General features: G+C 38.2%; 1 protein-coding gene across 1 annotated transcript in view; it reads left to right on the plus strand.

Moving 5' to 3' along the window:
- The first annotated feature begins 200 nt into the window (after positions 1-200).
- The window catches only part of LOC115653958, a 47601-nt gene continuing 32862 nt past the window's right edge, over positions 201-14939 (plus strand). The window contains exons 1-3 of the mRNA XM_030567789.1: positions 201-476; positions 1623-4172; positions 8054-8245. Of these exons, the coding sequence (XP_030423649.1) occupies positions 419-476; positions 1623-4172; positions 8054-8245 (2800 nt within the window). The 5' untranslated portion in view covers positions 201-418. The remainder of the gene's footprint in view (positions 477-1622; positions 4173-8053; positions 8246-14939) is intronic.

The raw sequence follows: 14939 nt of genomic DNA on the forward strand, positions 1-14939 counted from the left end.
GGAACCAGGTATCAGATTGTGACTTTGCCTTTGAAAATCTGACTAGGCCCTATCTGCATCCTTAACATCTAATAGGGTGACCAGAAAGCAAGTGTGAAAAATAGGGATGGGGGTGGGGGATAATAGGAGCCTATATAAGAAAAAGAACCTAAAATTGGGACATCTGGTCACCCTAATATCTAAATAGATTTGAAAATCTGGCCCTGAATGACCAAATGAAACAGCCAGATGCTCAAGCTCCTATTTCCAATTCAGAATTCCAGTCAGTGGGCTTATGGACTCAGGAAAACATGCCAAGTTAGAGAACAGAAAGCAACCTTGCAGTTGAATAGGGAATAATTTTAATGATTCAGTGGTTTTTATTTTTATTTTTTCCCACCAAGGAGAGTAAAACTCTGGATGTCCTCAGGTTTCAAAAATGAGCAGAAAGAGAAGAAAAAGCTGCAAGGGCCGAAAAAGCTCAGATGTCAGAGAATGTAAGTTCATGAAATGGTTAGTTTGAATGTATAGCACAAGCGTCTCAGCTGGTCATTTTCCAGACATTTTCTAGAAATACTTGAGTTATAGCAACATAATTAAAACAAGATTAAAGACAGATATCAGTACATCTTAGTTCCCTAAAACTATTTCCTGTTTGGGCTATTAGTTTTCTGCTAATGCCAAGACATCCATATTAAATAATTATAAACAGAGGTGATTGCTTCCTGAGACTTGATTTCTTGTTGTGTTGCTAACCTGTCTCTTTCTGGGAAAGTGCAGGCATAGGTGGTGGTGTTTAAATGTCCCAAATTTATTTCAGACTTATTGTGTGTAAAAATTATAGTATGGACAAAAATGAGAACAATATATTTCTGAAAATTAATGAAGTATAATAGCTGAACTAATCCTGGTTAAGTAGATGTTATTATAATCTATTGTCCTTGCTATTTAAAATCTATTAGAAAAGGGCTCAAACAAGACAGATTTTCATGTAATTTACACATGAAATCTTGCACAGTACAACTCCCATTGGGAAACAGTATTGTCTAATAGTTAGAACATTATAATGCCTGGGTACTTTGCTACTGACTTGCTGTGTGACCTTGACTAAATTAATTAATCCCCTTGTTTGCTCATCTGTAAAAGGATTATAATAAGTACAACTCCCATGTAATGTACCCAGAATTGCAACCATGCAATAGGATATTGATTATTCCAGTGTGTGCTGAGAAGAGGAACAAATATCCCAGGGGGAGAGAGAAAGAAAAGTAGATCTTTCTAAATGAACATGTTATAGCATAGTACATTTGTACTGTGTAAAATCTCATGAGTGAGCATTTTAAAGACAAAATTGTATGGTTCTTACTAATTTCATGTGGGTAGGCTGATTCTTAGTGTGAGATACACTGTTTACTTGGCTTTATATTATAAAACAATTAACAGTTAAATAAAATGTGTAGTCAATCGATAATAAGAAGAAGAAAAATAGGTCAGTTCTTATGGTATATACAGTATTTCTAAAGTATAGTCCATCAGTGACATAAACATTGAATATGAAAAACACTGTAAAGCCTTATAATACATTTCAAGATGCTGCTTGCATAAACCATTGCAAAAGCCTTTCTTCCTTTTTTCCAATTTAGATGAACATTTGCCAGCCATTTGTAAATGCCAGCAAAATGTAAAAGGCCTTAAAAATAAAGCAGATGAGGACCTAATGGACATGGAGAGGTCCGAAGAAAACAGGAAAGATCACTCTTGTACACCAATGGCTGGGCAACAGAATAACTCGGGTGCATGTGAAGATAAAGAACAAGAAAATACAGATGACAGTGAAAAAGAAGGAGGGAAGGAAAAAGATTGCCCTCCACCAGCATTCTCTCATCAGCAGGAAGAGGTCCTAGCAGTGGTAACCTTCAGTGAATCAGAAGTCTTATCAACAGGAAAAATTACACTGAAGCACAACCCAAGCTCTGCAGCGCCCTTTGATTTGGCTAGTGAAGTAATTACTGCAGAATTAAAATGTGGTGATTTTAATATGAATGTAGAAATTAAGACGGGCTTATTTGATTCTGGAACAAGCTTTGTAATTGAGAAAAGGAAATGTCCAAAGAACAGAAAGTGCTATCGTGACAAGAAATATCAGAAAAGCCACTACTCTATGTGCCATAAGTGTCAGGATCCATCAACTGACCATTCTATAGATGACAATGAGAATTACAAGGCATCTTCTAAACACAAAATACAAATTGCCAGCAACAAGAACACCTCACTGAAAGTAAGCATTGTAGGAAAGGAAATTAAAGTGAAATACAACAATAGAAAGCAGGATCCAATAATTCATATAGAACCAGGGGAACACACACAGCCACGTGGCAAAACTTGCAGCAGGAAATATGGAAACATTTATTCCAATGATACAGACTATTCTGTAACAGAGGTATCTCGCAGCACTGATTATGAGTCAGATTTTAGCCTTCATGAAAAGGAAGAGTCGTTTACAAACTATACATGTCCAGACTGGTATCTACTTCTTCCTCCACCTGAAGAGTTTTCTGACAGCAAAGAAATATGTTTAGATACCACTACACAGGTTGCATCCTTACACCCAATTAGTGATAGAAAAGAGCCTGACACCTTGCCTGCAGTCTTACCAGCTTGGGAGGAAGGAAATCATATCTGTAAACAGAAGGAACCTGGGACTGAAGATCTTGCCAGCGAAAAGGAAGATTTCTGTAAAGACAAGATAATTTTCTCAGAATTTACTTATAATGGGAGTTGTCATTTAGATACTAATGGTTCAAGTGAAAAAAGCTTTGGTAAGGAACCTATTGACGAGACCAGTGAAGCAGGGCAAATAAGAAACAACAGTCTCATTGACATAAGGAATACTATGTTAGCATCACACCTCGAGACAAAAGAAGTTAGAAGAAAGTCTTTTCCAGATGCCACCATTGATGTATTATCACCAGTTCACCACAGAAGGGATTCTGGCTTTTATTCATTGCCATCTTTATCCTTAAAAGTACTACCCAAGCAGGCCAAAGCAGTAGATGTTTACAGCAAGAATACTCAGATTCATACCAGCTGTACAGAACTTTATAAGTGTTCCAGCTTCACATCATTCAGCAGTCTGAGAGCTCTCAAATCTTATCAATATGCCTTCACCTCCTACAATCATGACATGACCATTTACCATTCTGAGCCAGAAGGAAGTATAGATGATGCTTTCTTCTTGACTCACTATGAAGACTATATAGGGGACTGTAAAGAAATAAAAGAGACATTAGTGGAAACATTTCATTCCAGCATCAATTCAAGTGTAGAACAGAAACTGGAGCATAGATACTCAGAGCCTCTGCAGAACCTTGCTGTATGTGATGAACACACTGAGTTTACAGAAAGTGGTTTTGATGAGGAGACACTAGAGAGTGATCATCACTTTGCTGTACAAGGCCATGTTGAAGTACAGAATAAAGCCCTGATATTTCAAGTCCCTTCTCCTTCCAGAAGTCCTTCAAATGACCATGTTAGTGACAAAAGCATGGCTAATACAGTAGCCATAGACTGTGTCCACAGCCAACATTCAACTTTACAGCCAAGAAAGTATGTTCATCCAGCTACTACAGAGCCTGGGGTGACAATAAAGAAACAGAAAGGATCGGTGATGACTGTAATAACTGGAGAGCGAGAACGAAGACTTATCATTCAAGACGACAGTAAGGGGATAGCTGATTCCTATGGCTCTGGGATAAAAAATGAGCCTAAGCTACCCTGCAGCATACGAGAAAAATCATTTATGTCCCCTTTGTTGGATGCTGAGGAGTCAGATATAGATAATGAATTACAGAGCTTTTCTGAGATTCGGGACATATCCAGGAATATTCCTGATGAAGCCAATTTCCATGATGATTCCATACATATTACTTCAATGTCCAGCTCCTCAATGCATCCTGAAGATAAGCAAGTTTTCACTGAGGGTACATTTACCAAAGAAACAAAAGAAAACCTTTGCAGTAAACAAGAGATAACAAACCAATTATCTGATCTTTTAAGAACAGAGCCTGTAGCATGTCAGATAGAGCAGTTAGTTAAATCCAGCTCTGAAGAAACGGAGGAAAAATGTGAGACAAAGGATTGCTGCCAGAACACAGACACACCAGTGTCACCAAGAAAGCAGATTAGTCAAAAAGGTAGGCATTCCAGAATTTTCTGCATTATTAATACTTTTGCATATGCTGCATATGCTAAGCCCTTCGTGTTTTGCTGACTGATAGCTTGGAAAAAACAGAGGTGAATTATTAATATACAAGGGTCATCCTGCTTCTTAATCCCATTCCGTCATCTCCCTGGCGGTATGTTTAGTTATTTGATTGTTCTCTGTTCACCACTCCCTTCTCTGTAGAATCGGGTAGGCCAGTAGTTTATTTAAAAAAAGAACCCTTTAGAACAGCTTTGCTACACAGAGTTTGACATATCCTAACAAAACAGTGTACCAGTGTGATCCTCCTAGTGAGTAAATACCAAATACCAGAGCAGGATTAATATAGGTGCCATAAGACATGTCCTCAGAGCTCTGTACGGTATTTAGAAACCATGTAAGTATGTTTAAGAATGCATGTGGTCTAGTGACCTCAGCAAAAGACTGAAAGCCAGGCACATCCTGGTTCTAATCTTGGCTGAGCCTTCAGCACATTAGATGACCTTAATCAAATCATTTGACTTCCCTTCTGCCTCTCTCTACCTATCTGAGAAAATGGGGTACAGAGAAATATTTTTTTAAACAAGATGCTGCATCTGTTCTGAAATTTCCTATTTATCTTCCTTTCTACCATCCATACATCCCATAAGAATACCTAGGTAACAATTAAACAATTTAAACATAGCAATGTAAAAGAGTGAGTTGTCTAGTCCCTTTCCTTAACAGTTTTGAGTTGTTGCCAACTATATATAGATTATCCTTAGGAAATTCAGCTGACATTTATTTTTGTTTAATTTTATAACTTCCAATGTGGTTACTGTGGTCCCTCCTTAATTCTGTTTTAAATTTTTCTAGATATATATAACTTTACACACTTAAAATTAGATTTTCAAATTCTCAGCATTGGTCTAACTCTGTGCCCATTGAAGTTAATGGTAAAACTCTCATTGATGTTAATGGGACCAAAGGAAGGCCAATGAGAGTTTTACCATTAACTTCAATGGGAGCAGAGTTAGGTCAGTGCAATGCACTCTTGAAAATAGTGCCCTATATAAAATTAACATTCCATTACAGACCAAAACAAGGGAGGGGGCCAAGCGATTGTTTGGTGACAAGCGTAAATCAGGGAGCTTGACTTTTCATAGGCTTATGTGTTCCAGTATGTCTTCCACAACCCTCCAACCCAGTCTCCCAACTTTGAAGGATACAATGTAATGTTCTATATGCTGACACAACTTTGCCCTCCCCTGAATTTGTTTGAAACAATGCCCCAGAAACACAGGCAAAATTGCCTCAGAGCCACACAGTTGATTGTTAGAAGTCCTTTTGAATAGCCTGAAAAGCATGACCTTTTCTTTCTTCTTTGAATCCAAAATAATTCTTAAGATCCTGATTCTACCACATACGTTTACGAGAAATAGTATGCTAATCTGCAAGTGCTCCCATTGATTTTACTGTGGAATAAGATACTATATAGCATAAATAAGGGTCACAAAATCAGGCACTTAATCGTTTTAGGATATGGCAACATCCTGCTCCATCCGGCAACTGGCCAAGTGCAGCCATTTCATTGAACAGTCTGCAGATAGAGAGGCAGTATGTCGCCTGCCATACCCACAACAGAATGGTACTTGAAAGGGACACATACGGCAGTTTCAATGAAAAAAATTAGAAAAGAGGGAGGAGAAAAAAAAGTCTAGGCCATTTAAAATTCCAGTAATATGTTTCCTCTAGTTATATTTACTTTTCCTGGTAGCAGCAGGATTTTATTTACAGATCACCATTGAAACAAAGCAGCAGTTCCCATGTTTCCTGGCAAAACTCTGAATAAGTGAATTACTATATTTGTCCTTAAACCCACGGTGGCCTTCCAAAGTTTAAAAAAAAAAAACAGCCCCCCAACACCATAATCTAGTGTTGTTGTACCTCCATGACATAGAAAAGATACCACCATCCAATGTTGTAATAAGCACTAATGAAGAGTAGCATGTGAAACAATGGCTAGGTAGAACAAGGTCTGATTATGGGGAAATATCCTTGTTTGTTTGTTTAATATTAATATTTAATCTTTCAGCATCCATACTGTACATGAAAACCAAGTTGTATCAATTTTTATAACATAAATATTAAAGCTGCTTATGAATGTTCCATCAAAAAAATTTCAGTGGAAATTATAGTTTCTGCAAAATCAAAATTTTCTGTAGGAAAATGACATTTTGTGCCTCCCAACCTTCCCCTTCAAAAAAAAAAAATTCCGTTCGAAAAATTGAAAGAAAATATTTAGTTTCAGATCAGATTATTCAAATCAAAAAATTTTGTTTTGTCAAACCATATCAACACATTTCATTTTGGGTCAATTCAACATTAATCTGTGTCTGCCTGCCTCAACTGCCATGGTAACTCATGCCCCTATTCTCCTTTTGGGGTGGGATCTCAGGTTGGAGATCATATGATGCAATGTAGTCTTTCCTCTGAATGAGCTGCAACAATGCATCATGGGATATCAGTGATTTCAATTCATCATGGAACATATAGTCTGGCCAGGGAGACCAACTCAGAGAAGAGAATGGGAGTGTGAAGCACATGAAGTACAGCTGACATGACGTACCACAATGGCTCAGGCAGACGTAGTTTAATATTGAATCGATCCAACACTAAACATTTTGATTTGGTTCAACAAACCAAACCAGTTCAGTTCAGGAATGTCAAATCATCCCATTTCAATTTAAAATGTTGAAATGAAATGATAGCTCTAATAAATATATCTAGCGTCAGCGTTCCAGATAATATGTTATCTTTAAAGTATGCCACACAGAAAAAAGCTTCCTTAATTTGAATAGTTGTTTTCAGAATGTTATTGAAACTAAATTATCATTTTAAGGATATAAAATGTATGGAGGAAAAGTTTTTTCAAACATTAAATTATATCAAAAATATTCCCATCATTTGCCACTAAACAAGCTACCCTAGTAGAATTTAGTTTCCTGCCACTCAGCAGAAGAATGTCTGTCTGGAATAGAGGCACAGTGGCATAAACCTTGATCATTCAGGGATTTAGAAGCATGTAAAGAGGCTGTTGGGACAATGATGCTTGGAAGAGGCACTCATTCAGCTCATCTCCAGTGGAGTTACAGCTAGATTAAGTCTCCCTAGTGCTACCCTCTCCTGGTAGTCCTACCTGCCCTCTCTGCTCAGACATCTTTGTCCTCCCAGGTGTAAATGGATGCAGCTAGCACCCCTTGCACTTATGGAAATGAATCTACTCAGGGTCTTTATTTCTAGATTTGTTTTTAATGTCTGAAATAGCAATAAAGTAGTATTACTACATTTATAATTTGCTTAGAAATAAATTAATTTGGAAGTATTCTAATTTGAGTTTTGTATCATCTTTCTTAAATGCTTTTTCTTCTAGTTATATTTTTAAGGCCAAATTTTTAAATAAGGGCACCTGAGACACGCTTTACGCATACACATAAATGCAGAGATCCCTTTACACATGCAATTAACATGCTTGTGTTTGCAAATTGAGGGATTATCCAGGCAGATGGCTATGTAGGTATTTAACTGGCTATCTGCGTGCACAATCTGCTTTATTTATACAAGCATGACAATTACACACACACATTTTTTTTTTTCATATACACCTTGGATATCTTTTGTTAAATGTGGCCCATGACTATTTAAAATGCTATTTGCTATTTTTATTTTATGTCTCTCATATATTTGCAAATAGACTATTGTTATATACATTATTTCATCATTTATAATGAGGAAAAGCTCAATTTTTAAAAGGTATAATTGACGGAACATTTTGTAAAAGAACTGTCATATCTCACATATCTAGCTCTCAGATAAAATCTGATCTTAATTTAGATTTGAAGTCAGAAGTGAATAAGACCATAGAACTACCCGGTGAACCAGTGTTAAAAGATACAAGAGCCAGTGACAGCTCCCAGGAAGAAGCAATAGACCGATGGGCCAGGCAACGGAAACAATTCAAAGACAGTAAAAAGTGCAGTTCAACTGGAGGGAGCTCCATAAACAGCACTATCACTGAGATATCAAGTAAGTATATAATGGTCTTGCAATTGTACCTCTTCTCTTATGTGACTGACACCGCCATCAGAACTGTTAGCCAAGGAGATTTCATCTTCAGATTACACAGCCCATGTACCCCATGAGAGGTTCTATTGTTCACCGCTGAAGAATACACTGCTGAATGTATTGATACTGTCCTCTAAATTGAATTTTTCATTAATTTTGGATGTCTGTCTAATCCTTAACTGGGTACACACTCTAAACCAGAAATAACTTCCTGATCCTGAGGCTTTTCTCTAGTTCTGTTTTCACCAGGATTATGACTGAGGTTACAAACATAAATCATATTAATAGATACAAGAAGTATGCCTTCCCAAACTTCTTGTGATTATATCTGATTCAAATGAGCTATGTTTCCTTCTTCTCCCTCATATGAGGTAGGTGCCTCTGTCATTCCTCTGAATGACAGAGGAACAAAAAGCCTGTTTAAGGGCCAGATTTTCCCACCCTTTCTCACATTGAGTTGAACTGTAAGTAGTCTTATTAAAAAGTCAGTGGGGCTTGCTCCACAAGGGGCATGGTGGTAGAGTCTGGTCCTAAATGTATAATATAGAATTCTTGCTCTTGTCCTCTTCCCATCACTATAATCCTTATATTCATTCATCAAGCCCTTTTTTCCTAAGTCCTGCTACCTGGATTGCCCTTCATTGTCCCTCTGCTCTTGGAACAGCTATTCTTGTAACTAGGGGATATACCAAACCTACACTGGGGGACAGAGGAACAAGGAGCAGTTCTGGTCACAAGAGTCTCTGCCCAGCCGTGCCTGCTGGGTATGCACAACCCAGTTAGGGCAGTCAGTCCAGGGGAGCAGACCTGCATTGGTAGGTCCTGCAGGAATCCAGTGGGAGACTCACACCTCCAGAAGCAGACCTCAACTCAGAACCACAAGCATGGCAAAAGAGACAGCTGAGTATCTCCTCATGAGAAGGGAACCTCCTGACTCTCCTCCTGGGAGGACAAGTTGTGGGCTGTAACCCAGAGATTAATCTGGGTGATACCCTGGTCCAGGTTGCACACCTGAACTGCATGCCCTAGGGCCCTGGATGAAACCTGGAGGAACAGGAAGGCCTGGATTCTCCTACCGCCAACCCCTGGACTTGAACCCACAAAAGTGATATGACTAACCAGTGCTCTGACCATTAGGAGACATGGTGTAGGAAGACAGTCTCCCATCACACTGTCTCATTAAGAAATTTGTCACCTTTTCACATGTTTCTGAGTACATCAAACTCATTGGCTCTTTGTCTCAGAATTTTCTTTGGGCAGAATTTTCAAGTTGAGCTGTTTATTGAATTTATGCTTCATGCAGATGGATTCCGCAGCTAGGAAACAACATATGTTGTACTTCTCACACAACACTGGTTTTGCCTCTGTTTGTCATATTAGCTAATTTAAACAAACTGTCTTAACAGATAAATGAACTTTTTATCCTTTTAAAGAACTGAAAATTTTATCCACGTGCAGAACACACTGCTCCACTTTCAGCAGAAATACTTGTCATTGGGGTTGTTTTGGTTGTTGGCTTACTAAAATGAATTTACTGAAAGTACTCATAAAAGATTGATAGCCCTTGGACTGATGTCTTCAGTTTATTCACAGAATGATTACAATTCACTCTGCCACTGCTTCTGTTGTATCTACAAATCTTGTACTGGAGGGATAATTGCTGGAGGTGAAAAGTCAGTGAGTCTTAGATATCTACTAAGAACTGGACTGAGATGACTAACTCATTTTACATAGACCACCAAAAGCTGTCATAACAGAAGCAAGCTGCAAGCTGTTACCAACCTAGGCTAGATCCAAACTAGCTCTGAAGATACATGAAGGTATCTATTACAAATCTCCTGAGTAAAAGAACCACAACAATCTAAAAGCACACATAGCAGGGCAAAATTTGCCTGCAGAACTTTCATTGGTTTCAATGGGAATTGATCATGTGTATATTGTAATGTTCCATAGATCAAATACACTCCAATTTCAGGAGGAACAAACATCCAAAACTGCAACTTACTGGAGCCGGGGTTGCAGGAGCCTTGCACTACTGATGCTTCCCTCCAGACTAATTTTTTGCCATCAAGTGTCCTGACCCTGGTTCTCTCTGCCTGTTGCCTGTGGAACCCATGAGTGACTCTGACCCACTTAATTATGAATTATGGTATTCCCTATTTTTAGACTGACTGTTGTCGGCTAGAGTCTATTAATCCCAAACTCTACTTGGTTCAGGAATAGATTTAGTGGGAGAAATGTGTCATTAAGCCATCATTGCACTTCACTGTATTCTTAGCCCATTCTCTGGTGTATGCACTCAGAACAATTCTAACTTGTACTTGTCTGTGATGTACCCCAGTGGCTGTTTCAGTAGTTAAGAGCCAAAGTGCAGCATGCTCTTGGATCAGCCCCCACCTTCCTTACCCTACTCTTGGTATGCTGTGATGGAGAGTGGTGTAGAGCCATTCCTGCAGTTCTGCACTACCTGTGGAATTTCTCCCAGGGCTGGTCCCCTCAGGTATATAGCCCATTTACTACCATCAGGGTAATGTGAGCGGGACAGAAATGGAACACAGAATATGGCCTTCTTCTTCACTATGTCTTCACTTGTGTTTGGAAAGTTTCTAGTGCACTTTGAATGCTACTGCAATCTTAATAATTAAATATGAACTATTGTCAAAAATCTACATAACACATAAAATATCCAGTCCAGCAAGTAGGGCAGTTGTTTAGTGTGTGGCCTAAGTTATCCTTCATTTTTAGACTCAGGAAATGCTATCAACCTAAGATGTGCTTTAAAATGACAACTTTACATCTGGTGCTCTTCAAACTGGTAGTCTTGCTCAATTCAAATTTTCTGCATAACAAGACGGTAGATATGATGCATTTACATCTGTAAACATAGTTAATCAATCTGTCAGAGCTAAAGAAAATGCTGAGTAACATACATCTGGTAAATAACTTGCTGAACATAAACTGAGGAAGAAAAATCTAACTTTTGTATTTTCAATTCTGAAATGACAGGTGCATGTAATTCTGCCCTCAAATACATGCTAAACAAGGCAAACCCTGCCCTTATCTCTTAAATATGCCTGAATTACTTCAGCTGTTTTCTGCTGGATGGACTATGGCTCGTTGTCATTTTACGTGGGACTATTCCATAATATCTTTAAATATACAGCCCAACGTTGTATACAGTCAGTGGGACTGTTCTAGAATGAAAATTGTTTTGTGGCACTTTGTTATCTTACTGAAGAAATATGAAACAATTCTCCATACAGAAGCATTGGATATTAGCATGTCAGTGGTATTGGTGTAGATATGGGATACTGCCACTTGTTAAAAAGGTTCAATGGACAAACTGCCTGGTATCTGAAAAAGTAAGGGTTGAGTGTTCTGCACATGACCTTCCTATGTGAAAACCTTCCAATGAAGTCCATAGACAATTGAATATTTGGGGGATAGTCAGTCTGTACAACATTTCTACTACCTCATCTGATGGCTGTGCAGGTGTCTCTGAGAAATGAGTTAGTTGTCTCATTACCTAGTAGATAGATGTTCACTTTACAAAAATCACTGTCACAGTTTGCACTAATTGGCAACTTTTTGGCAGGTTCAGCAGAGAAGCCAAAGATAGAATTAGCATGCTGATTATCCTTCCATCCTGTGGGAATACCCTCCAGGTCACAGCTAGCATTTTCACAGATGTATAGACTATAAGGCTAGAAGGGACCATTGTGATTGTTTAGTCTAACATCCTATATAACACAGGTCACCAGACTTCCTTGAATTAATTCCTGCTTCAAGTCCAATAGTTGCTGTAAACTAGAGAATGGCTTTTAGAAAAACATCCAATATTGATTTTAAAATGTCCTGTGATGCATAATCCATCTCAGTCCTTGATAAATTGTTCCAATGCTTAATCAACATCACTGTTAAAAATTGCACCTTATTTCTAGGGTTAATTTGTCTAGCCTCAACTTCCAGACATTGAAGAGTCCTCTATTATCAAATTTCTGATCCCCCTGTAAGTACTTCTAGGCTTTGATCAAGTTACCCTTCAACCATTTTTTTGTTGAACTAAACAAATTGAGCTCCTTAGTTCCTTCACGATAAGATATGTTTTCAAATCCTTTAATCATTCTTGTGGCTCTTCTCTGAAACTTCTACAATATTTCAACATCCTTCTTGAAGTGTGGACATAAATACTGGATATAGTATTCTCAAGCCAGATACACAGGTAATATAACTTCCCTATTCCAGATTCCCTCATTTTGATGTAACGGTTTGGTAAAGATTGCTCTCTGCTGCCCATCTTCTCCCTGTTTTGTGACTAAAACTACAGTTTTCAGAGCTGTCCCATTCTGGCATCTTTCACAAATACTGAATTCATTTTTTAATCCAGACACCTAACACACACAACTCGAATCTATTCTGTAAAGCAGAAAGGCACAACTCACCCCACCTTGCTCTAGGCTGGCTCTTTGCAGACTGACTGCTGAAGCCCTGGTTCATAAACTTCCCTACAGAGTCCCCTAGCCTGCAAGCAGGACCAGGAAACCTCCTGAGAATTTAAAGTGATAGTTTATGATTTTAACATTGTTTTCAATACATCACAATCAATAGTTCATATTCTACCATGTTAAAGAAGTTAAGCACAGTCCTGTATGCAGCTATGCATATGCAGCTATGTCATATACATAAATAATATCTTGCTGGTTCATAAGACTTCAGCACAGATTTTAAGTTGCAGCTTATGTAACAATATGCTGATTAGTGCTGTCTTTGTAACTGAATGACCAGTGAATCACTCATCCACATAATCAGATCTGTTCCTAAGAAACTCCCTATTTTAAACACATTATCCAGTGGAACATAAACAACGATCACTATGCTTTAAAGGCTCAGAATCTCAGGATTTTCACAGAGATAATGCACTGAATACACATGGGAAATCAGTGGTCAAGAGGAGAACACAAAGGTAAGTTGGTGTGTACTTGTGGGTCAATGTTTATTGTTATTTTTGGCATTCCACAGTCAAAGTAATGTTGTGTATTAAGAGAAGGCAACAAAAATCTGACACAAGAAGACAGTCACATAAAAATACTGTGTACTGTAATACGCCACTTACAATATTTATAAATCTGCTGTGTTTTTTAATAAGAAGGATCAGCAGAAGTCATCATAGAAATGTATTGACTTGGAGTGGGATATACTATGTGTGAGAGTCATTAATTATATTTTTATGAAACCTGCACGAGTACAAATGTAACACTGAGTCCAATTAAAAACTTATTCAAATTTGGACTAAAGTGTAACAGTCAGTAAATATACAGAGTATAAACCTATATGTGTGGGACAAGTAAATATAATGATTTATCTTTGTAAAAGAGCCAAACTTATAATAGCAAGACAAGGTGAGTGATATCTTTTTAAAATATCTTTTAATGGTCCAACTTCTGATGGTGAGAGAGAGAAGCTTTTGCCCTTACACAGACCTCTTCTTCAGGTCTCAGAAATGAGTACACCCTGAGTACATTTCCCGGACCTGAACAAAAGGTCTGTGTAAATTCAAAAGCTTGTCTTTTCCACTAACAGAATTTGGTTCAATAAAACATATTACATCACCCACCTTGTCTCTCTAATATCCTGGGACCAACATGGCTACAACAGTACTAAAAATATTACAGGCAGTCAAACGTTTCAATCATTGTTTGAGTGATGACACTTATTTTAGCTCCTGATTTTTCCTTCCCACACACGCCTGCTGTTTTGCAGTTTCCAAGCACCTCCAGTACTGAATCATAATACCAAATTTCCAGAAACTGTACTCAGTTTCCTAACCAATAAGACTGCAGAGAAAGGTGTGCACATAATAGGCCAAATTCAGACCTGTTCTGTAAGCCACAACAGTTTATATGAATCATAGGACTGGAAGGGACTTTGAGCAGTCATCTAGTCCAGTCCCCTGCACTCAAGGCAGGACTAAGGATATAGACCATCCCTGACAGGTGTTTGGAGATTTTTAAGAGTAGGTTAGACGATGATGGAGATTCCATGTCCTCCCTAGGCAATTTATTCCAGTGCTTACCACCCTCACATTTAGGAATTTTTTCGTAATGTCCAACCTAAACCTCCCTTGCTGCAATTTAAGCCCATTGCTTCTTGTCCTATCCTCAGAGGTTAAGAAGAACATTTTTTCCCCTCCTCCTTGTAACAACCTTTCATGTACTTGAAAACTGTTATCATGTCCCCTCTCAGTCTTCTCTTTTCCAGACTGAACACATTTTTTAATTCTTCCCTCATATGTCATGTTCTCTAGACCTTTAATCATTTTTTTTGCTCTTCTCTGGACTTTCTCCAGTTTATCCACATCTTTCCTGAAATGTGGTGCCCAGAACTGGACACAATACTCCAGTTGAGGCCTAATCAGTGTGAGTAGAATAGAAGAATTACTTCTTGTGTTTTGCTTACAACACTCCTGCTAATACATCCCAGAATGATGTTCGCTTCTTTTTGTAACAGAGTTACACTGTTGACTCATATTTAGCTTGTGATCCACTATGACCCCCAGATCTCTTTCCACAGTACTCCTACCTAGGCAGTCATTTCGCAGCTAGGCAGTACTTTCTGCAGTACTCCTTCCTAGGCAGTCATTGGCTGGGAACAGCAA

Source organism: Gopherus evgoodei, chromosome 6 (genome assembly GCF_007399415.2).
Source record: "Gopherus evgoodei ecotype Sinaloan lineage chromosome 6, rGopEvg1_v1.p, whole genome shotgun sequence".
Lineage (NCBI taxonomy): Eukaryota > Metazoa > Chordata > Testudines > Testudinidae > Gopherus > Gopherus evgoodei.